Here is a 19,525-nt window from a genome sequence, read left to right on the forward strand (position 1 = left end):
GAATTTGGATGCCCACAAGGAGTGCGTTTACTGCCTTGGAGACAGTCATCTGGATACAAACTGTTCAGTTTGTTCCACCTTTAATCCCAGGGCTTTAGCTGACCGATGTAATAAATTGAGATTAAAGGGGCTTCCTTGCTTTTAATACAGCTTCAGGGGCTCAACCCTCCCCTCTAAAATGTCTAAATTCACTTTGCCAGATTCAAGAAAATGCTCCCACTGAAGTCCCCCAGGGCTTCGTCAGAGCCACCTAAAAAAAGCCGTAAAATCTCTGATCCAGCTGTTGGATCCTAAGACCCAGCCTTCGGATCGGAAACCACCTGATCCAAAATCTACAAATCTGATAATCATATTTGCCAGTCCTATGGCACCACCTTCGGATCCTAGATCCTCAGATCTGAATCCTGGTACATCACAGAGTGGGTTGTACACCAGACTGTACAATAATTGTATCATCTATTCTGCGATTCCCTTTGTTGCATACATTGAGGAGCCATTCCAGACCTTCATCCACTACATCCTCCAGAAGTTTATCAGAAGTGGATGTGGATAGGATGATGCAAAAATTTCTCAGAGCTTAGATCCAGATGGGGCTCATACCTGCTCCATCCCATACTGGATCCATGAACCTTCCTACTTCATCATACACTTTTCTCTCTCGTTCTCTGATCCATCCAGCAGTTTTTGTTTCCCAGGATCCAAAATCCTCGAGAGGTTCAGAGTCGGATCCGAAGAAGATTTCTTCTTCAACTCCAATGATGTATCCGGGGGCCTTTCCAGTTGGTTAATCCCTTTTGAACCTCCTCCAGAGAGGAAAAAAAAAGCTTATATTGAAGGCCTTATAAAACCCTCCTTTGAAGAAGCTTTAGCATCTCCTGGGGGTGGTTGGAGGCCAACCTCGTCGTTCAGTCTACTCTCTCGGTCGCCGAGGATGTCAGATTCTCCTTGGGGGGAGCCGTTGGAGGCCTTCGAACCCGTTCAGTCTCCTCTCGGTCATCGAGGATGTCAGATTCGGACATCAAATAGTTTTTTGTTCCGGCTCCGGCCCTCGGGCGGGCGCGGCTCATCCCCTCCCCTCCTCCGCGAGCGAGCCCGGGCTCAGGTGCTGTTAGGAGGTGGAGAATGGAGGATCGGCTCGGCCCTACTCCCAACCAACCCCGGGTCCGTTGGTAAGTTTGTGGCGGACTTGGCCGGACCGGGGTGGATGTTTGGGACCTATGCTGTCGGTTCGAGCCAATCTGGGGTCCGGCTTTCAAGAGCTATGAGGTGCCTTGGCCAAGTCTTCTTCGCCATCTTCCCCCCTGCAGCGGAGGGCAGGGGCCTGGGGTTACCCCACTGGGGTTCCCCTCCTCTCTTGGGAGTTGTCTCTTGGAGGAGCCCCAAGGAAGAAGATCGTGCAGAGGAAGCCACGTGCAACAGGGCGTGGCAGCAGCTGGCGCCGTCCATCCTCTCTAATAAAGGAGGGAGGCATGGAGGACGGTGCGGCGCACCCTGACTTCAGCGGCCTGGAGCTCAGATTCCCTCTCAGGTAACCTACCTGAGCAGCTAGCCCAGTCGGTTAGCTCTCAGTTGGCTGTCCTTACCGATTTCTAACTTCGTCCATGAGGACCAAGGTAAAAGACACTCTTTACCGCTGTGAGCAGAGGGAAAAACTTTATCTGCTCCCCAGGACAGGATCGGATCGGAAGTTACTCGATCAGGCGTCAGGAGGTATCTGCGCTTCAGCCTGGTCTCACACAGCCCCCAGGGTGTTCACAGGAGGGAGATAGACTCAAAATTGATGCCGTCTTCTTTCTTCCTAAAAAGGATTTCAAACTTTAAGGTCAAGTCCAACTGCAACTTTTAGGGTCGATGATCTGCCACGGTTCTCCAAGATTGCACATGAGATCTTTTCTTTCAGCTGCTGTCGACACAATGGGTTTTTTCAAATCTCCCCTCAATCATCTCATATTAAGCGTTAAGCAGGACGGACCTCCTGGCTGGGTAGTCATCATCCAATCTGATCAGGAAGACCTTTTGTTATCCCCCTCCCTCAAGGCATTCGCATCCCCCACACAGACAACATGTTGGTGGTCTGGTACCTAAACAAACAAGGAGGGACCAGATCATGAGAGGTGGAATGGGCTAGCTAGGCAACGTTTCTTGGTAGCGACCCACATTTCAAAATCAAAATATTTGGCAGACAGATTTAAGCGGGGCGATTCTCTCATGCTCTACTAAACTTTAGCCCCTACTTTTCCTTGTTCCACTCCCTCCCAAAGTCATCCAGAAAAGTTCCCCAGCTTCATCCAGGGTCCAATGATGATACTCCACACCACACTGCCGTCAGGGTATGGGTCCCCTACCTAAAGAAACATGCTCTGGGCGGTCCTTGGTTTTGACTAATTGTACAGTAAGTGGAAGGAAGAGGTTTGCTCTCTGGGGGGCTCAACTCAGGGCTTAGACCCTACACTGCCCGACCCAGAGGTCTTGAAATTTTAACATCTCCAAATTTTTCACGAATCATACCACCCGTTGTTGAGCAGCATGCATGCAAAACTTTCTTTAAAGGTGCTGTGCTGTTAAGACCCCCAGTTTTTCATCCTATCTGTCTTGGACTTAGTTGCAATTATTGCCTTACCTGCAAGAAGAGTTTCAGAACTTCTAGCCTATCTATCAACCCACCCGTACTTTTTTTCACAAGATAGAGTATAATCTCCTGTCTGTCTCAAATCTCTAGAGTTTTCTTTCCAAAAAAATTCTCAAATGAAGCAGAATACACCTTCCAATTGGGGATGTTCTGAGCAATTGCGCTTCTATCTAGACAGGACTTCAACAATTCGAAAAACAGACCAGTTTCTATCAACTCACCTACCAGAGCTATGGCTACTTGCTCTATGCTTTTCATTCCAAGCTCGCTATCACGCAACTTCAGATGTTTGGGATCCATCCCCAAACAACATCTAAGTTTATGGTGAGTACATAACTAAAAGTTATCCTTGACTGGTTCCACTCAGATACCATCTGATCGGAACAGGTCTCGGCGCTGAAGTGTCAGCATCAGATCCATGGGGCCTGGATTGACTGTGATGTTGTTGGATCTATTTCTGCACCTCAGAGCCTTGGATCTAGACAGTTTGGGTCCATTTCCATTCTCTGGGCACAGATTAGGTGTTGTTCTGGACCTAGCATCGTTGGGAACCTCAGCTATGGGTCATCTGGTTCAGGTCTCCTTGGGTCCATCTGCCTTTGAGGTTGTGGAAGGGCTTTATCTCTGTCCAGAGAACTGCCTTCTCTTTTTTGGATTCTATCCCCATTCCCTCTTTGGTTCTCAGCTATGAGGCAATCAGACCTGTTCCACAGGGACAGCCAGTTCCAACAAGCGTCTAGTTGGTTCCACTAGTGGAACTCCCACGCTCTTCTGATACCTTCCCTGATCATCCCTCAGAGGGAGTACACCAGAAGAGAACGTGCAATAGGAGTCACATAGACTCCCCGATGGAGTTTCTCATGGAGGATACCGATTTTTGAAGAAGGGTCCCCAAATCGCCAGCATATGACATCTCCTTTGGAGACATTTTCAAGATCTTAGAAAGGTGGCTGATCTTCTGAAGAATTGGTATTTTTGGAAGCTTTTGGTTCTGGCCCATCTAGGATTTGAGTTACCCTTCTCCCCTCTAGCAGATGAACTCATCAACTTAGTTTCCCACCAAGCTTGGAAGGAACCGGATACCATCGAACCCATTTCGAAAGAGACTTGATAAATTCTTAGCCCATCTGAAAGGCAGACCCCCCTGGAGCAAAGGAGTCCCAATTGATGCTGTGGTGGTGGAGACAGCCACCAAGAAAAAGCTAGCAGAAAAGAGCTCTGCTGGATAGATTCAGAAAGTGTGTGTGTCTCAGCAACCTTTGCCTTGAGGTCACTAAACTACCTGGCACACTTTACTAGACATCAGAGAGATTTGACCAAAGAGTTATTAAATACTGTCTCAGAGTCCATGTCTGCAGAGGATTTCCAAAGAATGTCCTCACAACTGGCCAGTATATTTTTCCATATCAGACACTTTGAGATTCATCTCTCTCACAGCCGAAGGCATCTCACAAGCAGCTGGTTTAGGCATTGCCATAAGGAGACATGCCTGGATAGGCTATATGACTTTTCAGAGCCTTTTAAGATGTCCTTTATCAATGCCACATTCAATGGCTCTTCCTTGTTAGGCCTTCAGTAAAAGAGAAGCTTACCCATAGCAAACAGGATGGAAAGACTGCCATAGGAACCAAGTTTTTTACCCTTCAAAGAAAATGAACCTTCTCCAGGAATCAGAGAGGCGGTAAGAAGATGTGGTTCCAAAAATGTTGGGGACCTTTCAAGACCTCCACAGTGATGATTCGTCCAGAGGCAGAGGAGGAAAACCTAATGGAAGATGTCACACTAGAGGCAGAAGAGGCCCACAGAATCAGGGCTTCTGGGATTCTTTTCCTGACAGACCCTTTCAACTCTCCTGAAGTGCTGCCCACAACTGTCTGACTCTAAAGGCAGCCGGGGGACAATTATCCTTGCACCCAGATGCCAGGGCAAATATACTGCATGATTCATGGATGCTAACAGTAATATCCAGAGGTTATTACATGCCATTTTTCCTACTCCCTACCTCCAAAAGATGAAGCTTCCCGATGTTCCACCCAGTCAGAGAAAGGCAGCAGCACAAGAAATCCAAAAGCTGCTAAAAGAACGAGTCATCCAAAATGTCCCACCAGACTAAATAGGATTCAGAACTTATTCACATTTCTTTTTAGTGCCCAAAAAACAGGGGACCTCAAACCTATTTTTGATCAACACAATTTCAGTCAGTATGTGAAGAAGTCAAATTTTCGAATGGTCACGGTGCAGTCCATCTTACCTTTTCTTCCCAAGGACAGTTGGATCTGCTCAATAGATCTTAAAGATGTTTACTATCATATCAAAATAGACAGATGCCCCTAAAGAGAGTTACATTTTTGGCTGGGAGACTCATTACTAATTAAGAGCCCTGCCCTTTTAGACTCACCACAGCTCCCAGGGTGTTTACCAAATGTATGGCAGTGGTGGCAGCTCACTTGAGACTGAGTGTTTCCATACCAAGGCGACTGGCTCCTCACTGCACCCTCCAGGCATGTCTTTCTGCATGTCAGGGACTATTTGCTCCAGATTTGCAAGTCATTGGGTATAAAAATAAACTATGCCAAGTCAAACTTTACACTAGTCCAGAGCCTGGAGTTCACTGGTACACATCTGGATACAACAACACAGGTAGCATCCATACAACCTCATCGTATTTCCACTATTAGAAGTCAGGTTCATGTACTTCTTTTCCATATATCTCCTTCAGCAAGATCAGTAATTCAAGCATTAGGTTGCATGGCAGCATCCATTGTATTACTTCCCTTAGCACATTTATTTATGCTTGTTCTTCAGTGGACTCTAGCTGTTCAGTAGTCCATTCTTCATCCACCCCTATCCTTTCCAGTCAAGCTTACTCCAGTTTGCAAGCAACGCATCCACTGGTGGATCCAATCAGATGATATTCATCTTGGCCAACCCTTTTTTCTACTGCCCCAATTGCCACAGTGACAACAGACTGTTCTTAGCTGGGGTGGAGAGGCATTTCTTGGGAAGAACTGTCCAAGGCATGTGGTCGCCTAAGAAACCAATCAGCGTATCAATGTACTAAAAATGAGAGCAGTCCTTCTTGGCTTTGCAGGCATTTCAAGATTATCTCCCTCTAGGACTATTGCAATTCAGACTGACAACATGTCTTTAGTCTGGTACAGCAACAAATAAAGAGGAATTCAATCTTATCCCCTCTGCAGAGAGACCATGAAAGTGTGGGAATGGGTGACCTCATCAGATACGTACATTCTGGGGAAACCAACGTACTAGCAGACAAACTAAGCAGGTCCATCCTGATGCCTCATGAATAGTCTGTCAATCAATCTGTGACGGAAATGATCTACTGTCATTAGGGCCAACCTTGCTGTGACCTTTTTGCGATTCTCCACAACAAGTGCAGCAGGTGCTTTGCTCTTATCACCCCTCAGGGGGAGTCACCGAGAGATGCTGTAGTCCATGTTTGGCCCTTGGGTCTTCTTTCTGCTTATTGCAGTCTCCCTTTGATTCCCAAATTTCTGCAGAAAGCAAGTCAGCTGAACAGCTCAGTAATCCTCATTGCTTCTTTCTGGCCTCGGCAATATGGTTCCCCTTCCTGTGGTCTCACCTTCATTATCCTCCATGGATACTGTAGCCAACTCCAGATCTCCTCTCTTACTCATTAGGGATCCAACATCCCAACATACAGGCCTTCAAACTAACTGCATGGTTTCTCCACTTCCAGTAAATGGTTAGACAGCCCAGGCTATACATCCCTGTACATAGCATTATTTTGGCTTCTCAAAACAAATCTACTAAAAAAGTATACAAGAGCAGGTGGAAAAGATGATTCCTGTGGGCTTTGAATAATGAGCTTGACCCTTTCTCTGCTCCATTTTCTGTGGTACTTCAATTTTTAGTTATCCTTTTTATAGAAGGAATGTGTTTCTCTACAATTAAACTTCAGTTGGCAGCAATTTCTAATTTTCACACAGGAGACAAATTGCAATTACTGCGGTGGTGCAGCGGTAGCGTTGTTGCCTCACAGCAAGAGGTTCTCCCATTCGATTCTCGGCTGGAGTGTGGAGAGTGCCTTCTGTGTGGAGTCCGCATGTCCTCCCCACGGTTGGGTGGGCATTCGAAAGACATGCATAAATGGACGTGCCTTTGTTGAAGGTTGAACGTCGAGCTGGCACCTCAGCGTTCGTGAAAATCTACTGCCAATCATTAGCGGACCGGAGTTCCACTGTGGCGACCCCTAACTGGGAAAAGCCGAAAGACAACAACAACAACACAGGAGACAAATTATTCATTGGCTTTGTCTAAATTATGCAAAGCTTTTCTGAAGGGTATTTTTCTTCTAAGACCGCCAATAAAAGATCCTTCACCTCCTTGAGATCTAACAATTGTGCTACAAAGTCTAACTCAAAAACCTTTTGAACCTTCAGTTAAAACTGATTTAAATTTCCTTTCATGTAGCCATTACTTCTGCAAATAGAATATCTGAACTCCAGGCTCTTTCCTCAAAAACCCCTTACATTATTTTCATAAAGTTAGGGTTACCTTATAGACAAACCCTTCCTTTTTACCCAAGGTGGCTTCTGAAAATAGCATTAATCAATCCATTTACTTACCTGTCTAAAGTCACTCTAGCAAAATGGATTACAGATTGTATTTCTTGGATCTCATCTCAACAAGGCATGACCTTACCCAAACCTCACAGAGCTCATTCAGCCAGATACATGGTTGCTTCATCTGCTTTTTGTCAAGAACATCTGTTGATGATATTTGCACTTCAGCCACATGGTCCAATGCTCATACCTTTGTTACTCATTACAAATTGGATATTATTTCTATTAAAAATGCCGCCTTTCATTTGGCAGTACTCTGGAATAACCTTCCATGAGGGCAACCCAAGATCAACATAGCTAGGGACCCTGTCCCATGGATTGAGGAAGAATGAAAAGGACAACATCAGACTTAAATGTTATGTACTTTACCATAACTAGGCATCTGTATTGTCCATTTTCATTCTTCCTCAACGCCACTCCCAAACATCCCCCATCCTTCATGTTTCTGGAGAGACCTGCAGGACTGTGTTTTCAAACCTACAGTTCTGAGTTTGAGCCCTTCCTTTTTCTGTCAGCCTATTTCCAACCTCTGTTAAGCTATAGGGGCTAAAGACAACAAACACGATCTGAGGTAATGGGGATAGACTAAGCCATTATGGTTAGAGGGAGGAGCTTGAGAATTGGATCCAAAGTTTGGAATATGAGGCCAAGTTGGCTCTGAAGATCAGATCCGAACCTATGGGTTGAGAAAGAATGAAATTGGACAACACAGGTGCCTAGTTAAAATACATAACTTAGGTTCATAGGTTGGTACTAGGCTATCAGCTCTAGGGCCTATACAAACCTAGCCATAACAATTCCCACACTATTTACTTTTAATTTATGTCATGAAATGTTTTATACAAATGTTAATAAGAGCAACCATTGTTTTACTTGGTTTCTTTTCCCCATATGAGTGTCCTAAGTGTAAATTAAAGTGGGTTATATGCTTTACAGACCACCCTCAAGTTTAACAAAGTTAGCAAAAGTCCAATCTGTCTCAGCCACATTTTCTTGAAAAGCTATATTACACAAACATGATTGCTGCTTTATAGTCTCCCGTTTTATTCACTAATTTCAGTGTTGCTGGTCTTCTTCCTATTCATCTCCATCTCCCAACAGCACACTGGTTCAAGTCCAAGGTACTCTTCTTCTAGTCAACTCCTGTGCTTTTTTCTGTCTGTCATACACTTTCCTTTGGAACATTGGAAATGATTTCACTGGCAAAGTCTATGAGCTTTATTGCCAGAAGGGTGAGAAGCAGAGGTCCCCTTCTGTTTGCTGTCTCACTCTTTGTTGGATAAACTTCATTTCCTCTTTAGTTTGTTCTGCATCAAGAAATGTCAGCCAGCCAGATACAGCAGTTTGAATGTCACACCTGCCTCTCGACATTCTCTGATTCCTGATTTAAATTTGCTTCATTTCTGCCTGGTGTACAGTGACATTTTTCAGAAGCACCGTGCTGTCTCCATTGTTTAATAATTTTCCTTTCTGCCATAGTTTTGCAGGATCAACTCTTTATGCTGGCATGATTGCATTTCTACTAACACAGGTCTAGGCTGCTTTCTTACAGCCTGATTTGGAGCATACACTCAATGTACCCTTTCAGTTAACAAATCCTGCTGTGGAGTACCAGTCAAGTTGCTTATTTATACTTTCATAAAATGAATACACTGTTCCTTTCAGTTTCTCTGGTACAGCAGAAAACCTCAGTTTTTACTGCACACAGTCTTCTAACTGTACCTTTGTTTAAAACAGCTTTTCTTTAGAAGTGTCATACTCTGACAGCCTTTTCTTCATTTCAACCTCCGATTTTTACAGATTTATCAGTTCATCTGAATAGTCAGTTAAAGCTGAAGCTTGAACTGCTGTTTGCTGAATAGCTGCAGAATTTTCCCAACCAGTGTTTTCTCTTCACCTTTTCTGGTTGATTTTCTTTCAAGCTCTCTACGTGTATCTTTGCTGGCATTCAGGTTGTGTACTGACTAGCAAGTAAATTAATTTTACTCAAGTTGACAATGTCAATGGCTTTTATTTCTCATTTTCTTTTTTTCACACTGAGAGAGCTGAAATTAAGCTGTTGATGATCAATGTGCAGTCAACTTGGAAGCCTCAATCAAATTTATGTTTTCAACTTTTCAGGTAGCACCTAATGTTATTCTCTGATTAGAGACTCTCTGATACAAATCGTAATAAAACTGATGGAAACAATGATTTTCAAGGAGAATGCTTTTGGTTGTCTGCTAGAAAAGCCAATGTCTTTTCTAGATTTCCCAACCTCATCTCCTGAAATGGCCTGGTTAAAAGCCTGAACAACTGTAACTAAATGGCTAAGATCCTCAAAGATCTGTTGTAAAAGTGAGTATGGTGATGATCTGTTTAATCTCAATTGTGTTGTGGTTTGATATACAGTTGACCATTGTAATGCTGTAAAATGTGTGAAGTGCAACCATTTTGTATATTTTGAAAATACTGAGTTAGAATCTTGTCTAGTGGGCCGACAGTATTTGCTTTATTTCTGTGTTCTGTTTTTTTCTTTAGACCATGAGAAAACCAGGGAGCTGATTCTGCAAGGAGTCTCTGTCGACTGTGCCCAGAGTTTAATCTGGTGTCCGAAAATACGTTGCAGTGTCACAGAAAACAAAATCTCTGAACAGGTGAAATGTATTGTGTGAAGATGCAAAGTCTTATCCCTATTTTATTTTCATAGTTTTGAATCCTAAACCTGTTAGTAGCTTGGTCATTTGTATACCTAATAAATCCTCTATTTTTGTTAAACTGTATGTTGTTTGCAAATTTGTTAGATAGCAGCTCCATCCAGCTCATAAAAGTGTTTATTTCCTGTGATTTTGCACTGCTTTTCTTACTTTTACAACTACTACTTACATTAAGTTTTCAGTTAATTTTCTTGTCTTGAGTTTAAACTTGTTGAGAGCAGTAGTAGCTATTCAGTGGCAGGGAATAACTTGCTGCCATTTCTGAATGGTAAATGTTATCAGCTGGAGTTCTAACTATGCTGAACCTGACAGATACAGACAATTTCATTTTTGAATTCTCACTTAGCAATCTCTGTTAAATTCTTCTGCCAGTTATAGCTGTATAATCCTCTTAGGTAATCAGCAGTACATCGCTGAATGCCAGAGGTTACCTCATACCTTGTCTAGACTATTTACCTACCTTGTGTTAATGCTCAAACCAAATTTTCTTTATCCTCATTTATCGGTGTACTCCAAATCAGTAACATAACTATGAGTGGAAAAATTCTCTGCCTCAGTAATTACATGAAGAGGCTTTGGTTTTGCAATAAGAGGCCTATTGCTGTTTGTGTGCAGACTGAGTGTTCTTTCAGACAGGTGGCACTGCAGTAAATTGACTCTAAACCTATCAGGTACTATTCCTCTATAACCCACATTAGTAAGCATCTGAAACTATGAATTCACACTTTCCAACTGTCTGTAGCTAACAAGTTGAAATAGGCATCCTGAGAGAATCCCAAAAGCAGCACCTCACAAAGGAAAAAAAAACAGCGCTCTCACACTCCCAAGACCAGTCTTTAATATAAACAGTTCCAACACATCATAAAGAGTCATCCTGAGAGAATGTAGCAGTAATTTCAGTTCTATAATGTCACTGGAAGCAAAGCTGTCACACAACACAAAGCCACTTCAAATAACAAGTAGGTTGTCAGTACCACATTAAATGAATCACACACAGCTAACACCAAACAGGGCTACAAATTTTGAGACCCTTAAAAATAACCTTCATTAAGCCACAAATGCCTCCTAAATGTAACCTAAGAAACAAGTACCCTCAGCAACCTCACAGACATACAACATAGGCAGCATCTACCATGAAACATATATCTAAAAGCCCATAAGGCAAAACCCCATACAGTCTGTTGCCCTAGTCATAGGGGGCTTCATTGTGAGATAAACCAGTGTACCTCTCACCAGGCTGTGCAAAGAGAGGGTTTTGGTCTGTTCCCCATCAGGTGCCAGGATTCACTACATCATACATGACATGCATGGACTCAAGTCCATGTATCAAAAATACACATAAGCCATGGTGGTGCAGCGGTAGCGTTGTCACCTCACAGCAAGAGGTCCTCCCATTCGATTCTCGGCTGGAGAACCTTCTGTGTGGAGTCTGCATGTCCTCCCTGCAGTCGAGTAGTGTTCAAAAGACATGCGTGAATGGGCATGCCTTCATTGAAGGTTGGGCGTCGAGCTGGCACCTCAGCACCGTAAAAATCTACTGCCAATCAGCAGACCAGAGTTCCACTGTGGCAACCTCTAACTGGGAAAAGCCGAAAGAAAAACAGCAACATTCATAGTGCACATGGGTGTACATGACTTGAGACATAACCTGTCTGGACCATATAAAGAGGGACATGATGGAGCTCTGAAAATTTGTATCCCAGGCAACTGGCTTAGTTTCTGGTATCATTCAAATGGGCAGCTTTGCCAGGGATGGCCTGCACCTATCCCCCCAAGGCTTTTAGATATTGGCTAAATCCTTCTCTACTGTATTATACATTTTTAGATAATGTCAGTCTTGTAAAGCTTTTAACATAACTGAACAGGATCTGGATAACCTTAAGGCATTCTTACTCAGGAGTAGAAGCCTTAAAAATCTCCACTCCCTACAGGTACTTCTTACACCTGGAGGACATCAACGTATGCATTAGAGTGAAGACCTGGTTGAAGACCAATTAAAGAACTCCATCACTGAAGGGATTCATTGCCTGCCACATATTCAGGCCCACCACATTTGATGAAGGCACTAAAGGTGGCAGTGCCACTGTATTCCTAAACAAAATTAAGTGTCTAACTCATTAGACACAATAACAGCCTAGACCTCCTCCACATATAACTTACTGTTAATAAAACCCCTTATATTATAGCTAACTATATGCCCCCCTCAGCCTATACTTCCTTTGTAACTAGTATTCACTTCTTCCTTGGTCAAATCGGATCACAAGTGTGTCACATTCACCTAAAGATTGAAGCAGGAAACATCTTCCAGTACTTCGATATTCATAGATTATGCTAAGGCTAATCCACTAAAACTGAATGATGACCTGATCAAATTCAAAATTCCCTTCCAACCCAGTCACCCCACTGTTTATGTGGAAACCTTTGCCACCAAATTATGTGCACTTGTGAATAACTGCAGTGACATATCTGTCTCCCTCCCATAGTAAATACAATGCAAAATTTAACTTTAAACCTGAATGGTGGAACAGAAATCTAAACAGATTCTATGAAAAGGAAAAAACTCATTGCACCCAAAAATAAACTTAACTCTCAAGATGCTAAAAGCATTCTTACTTAACTAAATAGGGAACTGTGGACCCTGTCCCTGATCAACTCAATCAAAGCAAGATATGAAGTAAAAATAACCACTAAGGCAAAGGATAAACACAAAGCCTACTTTAATTATATTAGAAACTTCAGAAACAATGCCCAGCACTGCACAGAACTAATAACAAATGATATCACATACTCGGACCCTGAGGACATGGCCAATCAACTAACAGACAAATTTAGATCTAATTTCACCTCTGTCTACCCTCCTGTATTCCCAGATCACCTATCTGCATCTACACCCCTCTCAAATTTCCCAAGAAGAAGTCCTGAAGGCACTATCCAGGAGCACTACTTTTATGTAGCTGGATAGTATACCACGCTGCGTAATGGTTAGCCTGAAACAGGATTTGTCACATCCCATACTGAAACTATTTCAGTATCAGCCTCCAAACAGGCTTTGGGCTGGTTGAATGGAGGCCAGCAATATTCATCCCCTTGCACAAAGGTGGGGCATCAACAGACCCAGATAATTATAGACCCATATACCTAACCAGTCTTATCTGTCAGGTATAGAAAGGATCATTATGGAATTTATAAGCCAACACATTCCAGCTAGGGTTATAAATGCCTTCGGGCAGATAGCCTAGTACCTACCTATGAACCTATGACATAAACAGCATATCAAGTCTTGACCCAAGCCATTGTGGGTTCATTGGGGCAGATCCTGCCTACTTAACCTGGTTGACGTCTTTGAGAAAGTTACTGAGGCAATGGATGCGGGCAAATCAGTGCACAGAGCATATCTAGACTACGCAAAGATATTTGACACTATCCCACATCCGAGTATCATAAATAAACTTCCCCAGCTAAATGTAAGTCTTTGGATAGCAACTTGACTCATAAATATAACTCAGGAGATTAGGGTGGGCATATCTACCTCTTCCAAAAGACCTGTCACTAGCAGTGTATCCTAGGGGTTCAGTCATTGGGCCACTCCTCTTTGGCATTTAATTCTCAGTGGTCTATGTAAATGTTAAAGGTGTATGGCTGACCAGGTTTGCAGATGACTATGTACTTGGTGCTATCATAATTTCCCCAGAGAACACCCAAGATCCTCCAAGAACACCTTTCAGAAATAAACAGCTGGTGTCAAAACCATGGAGTAAAATGCAAAGAAATGTCTAATAGTATCCTTCAGCAGGCATGATTTCCCTTATAACCATGATATTGATAACACACCCCTGTAAGTTGATCCCTTTGCCAGGGATATGGGAACCTGTGTTGACAACAAGCTATTCTTTGATCACCACATATATATTATTGTAAGGAGTCCTTGTTCATCGCACAGCTTATATTTAAATGTTTGGCTTCCAGGTCCATGGATGTAATCATTTCACCATACTTGTCTCTCATTAGGACAGTCATTGAATATAATGCCCCTTTTGGTATGTACCTGTCAAACACTTGTCACAGCTGGGTTGACTGCAAAGTTTTCTCTCTGAAAAATGTATAGAGTTTAAATCATAAAAACTATAGAGATGGTCTCAAAGCCTTGTCCCTTTTGGTCTCATACAGACTAATAAGGGGTGAACTCTGCCTCAGGTATAGAGCCTCATCAGACTATCCTGTCAGCTGTATTACACATTCACAAGTCCAATACTAGTGTGATCACTCACTCAAGGGATTCCAGTCTCTTTTTCAAAATAAAGAGGACGTGTTGGAGAGATAGTTATGTTACACAGAGAATGCCTCTTCTATGAAGCCATCTTAGAAAACAAAGTAATTCTGTTACTCTAGACATTTATAATAAGTCTCCCTAGGTGGGAGACCGTAAAGTCACCCCAGTTTAGCTCCCATGTTACTGGTGGGTAGGAGTAACAAGTACATGTCTCAACAAATCTTTTCTGGCACCTCTCTGTTATTCATACACAACATTAAGGGCTAAAAAACTACCAAGGAAGGCTTCTTAAGATCCTCACAGATCAATAGCCTAGTAAATACCTATGAACAAGTAGTAAAGGTGGTTCTAGAGAACATTATTCAGTTGCTGATGTGTAAATACTGTGATAGCATAACTGTATCTTATGGGGTGGTATACTGTACTGTGGCACAGTGAGGTAGTACAGTAGAGATGTTGATAACATTTAAGAAGATGAGATGTGTTTTGAGAAACAAAATGTTTGCTTGAAGAATCATATTTAAGAGGAAAGAAAGTGAATGCTTTGTCTCAAAAGTTAATGTTACCTAGAAGGATAACTGTTTGAAAGCTGAAAGGCATAATGTGATAGAAAAGGATGTATTAATGGGGGGAGGGGTGGCAGTAGAGCTCTCTTTTAGTCCAAGAGACAGAGTCGGAATGAACTGTAACAACTTGATGTTATGTAGTCCAATCTCGCCTACATTCTTACTCACGGGTTCGGAGCCGAATATCGGCTCCGACTCGGCCAACTTTTATTTTCTAGCACAAAGTCTCTTATTGGCTGGGCTAAACAGGTATCCCATGTTGCACTGCTCCATAGCCCCAGATCTCATTTGCCACTCGTGTAGCTAGGACGTGGTCTTGCTTGGCTGTGGCTAAGTACCTCTAAAATTCTATTTTCTCTTCAGAAAATTGTTGCTAGTCTAACAAAAGCTATTTTCATAGCTATTTCTTCTGGTTTACTATTTAAATTTTGTTGAAGTGTTGTCTGTGTATGAGTTGGTATCCCTAACAGTTCCGGTGGGCTAAGCCCATTTAAATTAGAGGACCTAGTCCTCCTTTTGTGTAGTGTTTTACCTTAAACTTTCCTGGTTTTAGTTTTTCCTGGTTGAGTTGTGTGTTACAGGTTTCAAAGAACCGTTTAATTTAGAGGTTCTTTGTGTGTAGTGATATTTTCCCGCCTTGCTGTTTTTCGGCCTTTACTGTTTTTTCGGCTAGTCATCCTTGGTGTTGAGTGTTTAGTTAAGATGTCTAAGGATCAAAAGGAACATAAACCTTTGGGTTTTAAGAAATGTTCCAAATGTAACTACAAGATGTCCATTATGGACTGACATTCCATATGTGTGTATTGCCTAGGAGCAATTCATTTGTAAGAATCCTGTAGCTTCTGCCACGCCTTCAGTCCGAGGGTGCTACAGGAAAGAAAAAATAAACTTATATTGAAGGGACTCCTAAAATCTTTGTTCGAGGAGTCTTTAGACTCGACTTCTAGTACCCAGTCCAAGTCTAAGGCTTTGAAGGCAAAGAAAAGGTCTCCGGCTCCGTTTGTCTCCTCGGAGCCACCAGAGAAAACTTCTAAACTGGACTCTACCTCCTCGGCTCCTCTGTCCTCGGGGCCGCAGGAGGTATCTGTTGTGCTGGAATAGACCTCGGCTCCAATTTTATTGGAACCCATTCGGAGCCGGTCTCCCAGTGTTAGACATGGTTCTTCTGATAGGAGATCCCAATCCCCCTTTGTCTTCCAAATCCTCCAGGCTTTCCGATTTGGATGTCGATAGGGTGGTTCAGAGGCTCCTGCAGTCGGCGGTGTTGGCTAAATTTTTTTCGGCTCCAGAGCCCGTCCCGATGCTTGTGTCGATGGTTCCTCCTCCGAGCACTCCCTTGTCTTCAGAGCCAGAGTGCTCCGCTCCGAGTGATGCTCTTGTGCCGGCTACGATACCCCTCAAGGGTTTATTGGTGCTGACGTCGGCTCCAACCATGTCGGCTCCGTCCACAGGTTTCGGTACTCGGGTTTCCTCTGTTGGGCCCGAGGGGATACCTCGGGACATCTGTTGGTTCCGAGCCTCCCCCTCGGTGCTTCGGCTCGGGGAACCCCAGCGCCGATCATGGCCTTGGAGACCGGTCGGTCCTCTGATTCGGGGTGACCTGCCTTCGAGGCCATGAGGAGCGCACTGGCCAGATCTTCAGTTACATCACCCGGATCGGTCATTCAGTCCCCTTCCACCCCTGTAAGAGCGTCTGAAGCCCCCCTTTCAGTAGATGGCAGAGCCCAAAGGTCTGGGGATACCCCCATGAGCGGTCCCCAACTTTCTGAGGGTCCCTCAGAGTCCGTGCCTGAGGAGCCCCCCCAGAAAGAAGTTGTGCAAGAGGAAGCACATAGACTCCCAGGATGAGTCTTTCACTTCTAATACCGACCTCGAGGAGTCACAGGGGTCCGCCAAGTCGTCCTCTGATGACATCTCTTTCTCCGACATCCTGGAGATATTGAGACAGAGAGGCGACTGGCCATCCAAAACCCCCTCTGAGGAGGAGTTGGTATTCCTCAAGGCCTCTGGGGCTCAACCCTCTGCCTCCTGGGTGTCTCCACCCTTTGACAAACTCCTGGATTTAATTTGTCGAAGGGTGTGGGAGAATCCTGATTCAGTGGAACCTGCAACCAGAAGGCCCAATAAATTTCTTTCTGCTCCCCCGGGGAAAGAGTTTCTGTCCAAAGGGGTTTCTGTAGATGCCATGGTGATGACGGCGGCCACACAGCAGGAAGTAGCCAAGTCTTCTTCCTCCGTCCATCCTCCTAATAAGGAGTCCAGGAGCATGGACCGGTACAGGAAGTGTACCCTCTCGTCAGCGACCTTCACCCTACAGTCGCTGAACTATCTTTGTCATTTTACGCTGCTTCAGAGAGATCTCCTGAAGGAGTTAGGAGATACTCTAGCGGGTAACGTACCTGAGGTGTTAGTGCACACGGTTAATGCCCAAGTGTCTACCCTCAATTCAATTGTCAACTCGTCCATGAGGCTCATTTCGTATGCAGCCGAGGGGGCGAGTAGGGCTGCTAGTTCAAGAGTAGCCCTCAGGAGGCAAGCCTGGATGCGCTTGTGTCACTTCGCAGAGGCCTTCAAGTCTTCCTTCACTGACGCCCCCTTCGATGGGTCCTCACTCTTTGGGACCAAAGTGAAAGACACCCTCACCAGATGCGAGCAAGAGGGAAAGACCCTGTCTGCCATAGGGGTCCATTTTTCCCTTCCCTCTAGGCCTTACCCCAAGGCTCAGAGAGGAGGGAAGATGTGGTTCAAGAAATCACCGAAGTCTTTCCCTGCCGCACAAGGTTAGTCCCCCTCCAGAGGCAGAGGAGGGGGAGGTTATTCTGGAAGACGCCGCCCTAGGGGCAGAGGAGGTCCCCGCAACTTGGGAGACCGTGATTCCTTTTGCGGTTCCTCTTACCATCGTTCCTGGTGTGTTGCCTGACTGTGCTATTCCAGAGCCAGTCGGGGGCCACATTTCGTTATACCCGGAAGCCTGGGAAAGCATCACCCAGGATCGATGGGTGCTACGAATAGTTTCCGGAGGTTATACCATTCCCTTTGTGTTAGATCCCCTTCCAGTCAGAAGAATCACAGACGTTCCACCCTGTCAAATGGATCACACAGCACTAGAAGTCTCAAAGCTGCTAAAGAAAGGAGTCATCCAACCTGTCCCCTCAGATCAAATCTGATTAGGGACTTACTCAAAACTCTTTTTGGTGCCAAAAAGAACAGGGGACCTGAGACCCATTCTAGATCTCAGCCGATTAAACCACTACGTTCTGAAGTCCAAGTTCCGAATGGTCACCCTTCAGTCCATTTTCCTGCTGCTGGGAAAAGAAGTGTGGATGTGCTCCATCGGCCTCAAGGATGCTTACTACCATATCAAAATGGACAGGGCATCCAGGAGGCACTTACGCTTCTGGCTGGGAGCCAGTCATTTTCAGTTTCGTGCCGTGACCTTTGGTCTCACCACAGCCCCCAGGGTGTTCACCAAGTGCTTGGCAGTGGTGACAGCTCACTTGAGACGTCAAGGATACCAAGTGTTTCCATACCTGGATAACTGGCTCCTCACCGCCCCTACCAGGCATCTTCTAATCCGGGCCAGGGACGCTGCCATTACCCTCTGTCAACAACTAGGAATTACCTTGAACTGGGAAAAATCTGCCTTGCTGCCCTCACAGCGTGTCACATTTATAGGCCCAGAGCTAGACGCCATCCAAATGCGAGCCTTCCTGCCTCAAGAAAGGATCGGAGTGTTGCAGAATCAGGTTCATGCGTTATTACCCCTCAGGAAAGTGCAGGCGAGGTGGGTGCTTCAGCTTCTGGGATCCATGGCAGCTACCATTATGTTAGTACCTCTAACGAGATTACACATGAGGCTTCTTCAGTGGCTCCTCTTTGCCCAATGGTCCTTTCAGAAACTCCCTCTTTCCCACCAGATCCTACTCACGGACCGATGCAAACAGGATCTCTGTTGGTGGCTATGCTCCAACAATCTGGACGAGGGAAAACCATTTTTCCCTTCATCACCTGTCGCCACAGTGACTACGGACGCCTCCCAGATGGGGTGTGGGGGGTATTATCTTGGCAGGACAGTCCAAGGCATGTGGCAAGATCACGAGGTACATTTGCAATCAATGTTTTAGAGATGAGAGTGGTGTTATTGGCGTTGCGGGCACTTCAGAGCTCTCTTCCTCTGGGAACGATTGCAATTCACTCGGACAACATGTCCGTTGTATGGTACCTAAACAAACAAGGAGGAACCAGATCTTACCCCTTGTGCAGAAAGTCCATGCGAGTGTGGCAGTGGGCAGTGTCTTCCCAACAGTTTCTAGTGGCAACGCACATTCCGGGGAAGGCCAATGTGATAGCTGACAGGCTGAGCAGAGTTATTCTGATGTCTTACGTGTGGTCCCTGAACCTTCTGGTTGCAGAACAGGTTTTCAGCAGGTGGGGTCAGCCTTTCTGTGATCTTTTTGCCAGCCCCCTCAATGCAAATGCAGCAGCTACTTCACCCTGATCCCCCACAGGGGGAGTCACCCAAGGACGCTCTAGTCCACGATTGGCCCTCCGGTCTGCTCTATGTTTTCCCTCCATTACTTCTGTAACCAAGAGTGATTCAGAAAGCCATATCCTTGGGAAGCAAGATGATTCTAATTGTCCCACACTGGCCTCGCCAAGTCTGGTTCTCCTTTCTTCACCAATTCGCGGCAGACAGTCCTTGGATTCTGGACCCAGTACCAGACCTACTGACGCACATGTCAGGGCAGTTCCACCCC

At 44.7% G+C, this 19,525-nt stretch overlaps 1 protein-coding gene across 2 annotated transcripts in view; it reads left to right on the forward strand.

The window, feature by feature from the left end:
* POP1 (POP1 homolog, ribonuclease P/MRP subunit) overlaps positions 1-19,525 on the forward strand; it is a 1,346,230-nt gene that overhangs the window by 1,090,241 nt on the left and 236,464 nt on the right. For both annotated transcript variants that reach the window (XM_044065635.1, XM_044065636.1), the window contains exon 12: positions 9,757-9,872. In XM_044065635.1, coding sequence (XP_043921570.1) covers positions 9,757-9,872 — 116 coding nt within the window. The remainder of the gene's footprint in view (positions 1-9,756; positions 9,873-19,525) is intronic.

Source organism: Protopterus annectens, chromosome 3.part0 (genome assembly GCF_019279795.1).
Source record: "Protopterus annectens isolate FY-2018-M chromosome 3.part0, PAN1.0, whole genome shotgun sequence".
NCBI lineage: Eukaryota > Metazoa > Chordata > Ceratodontiformes > Protopteridae > Protopterus > Protopterus annectens.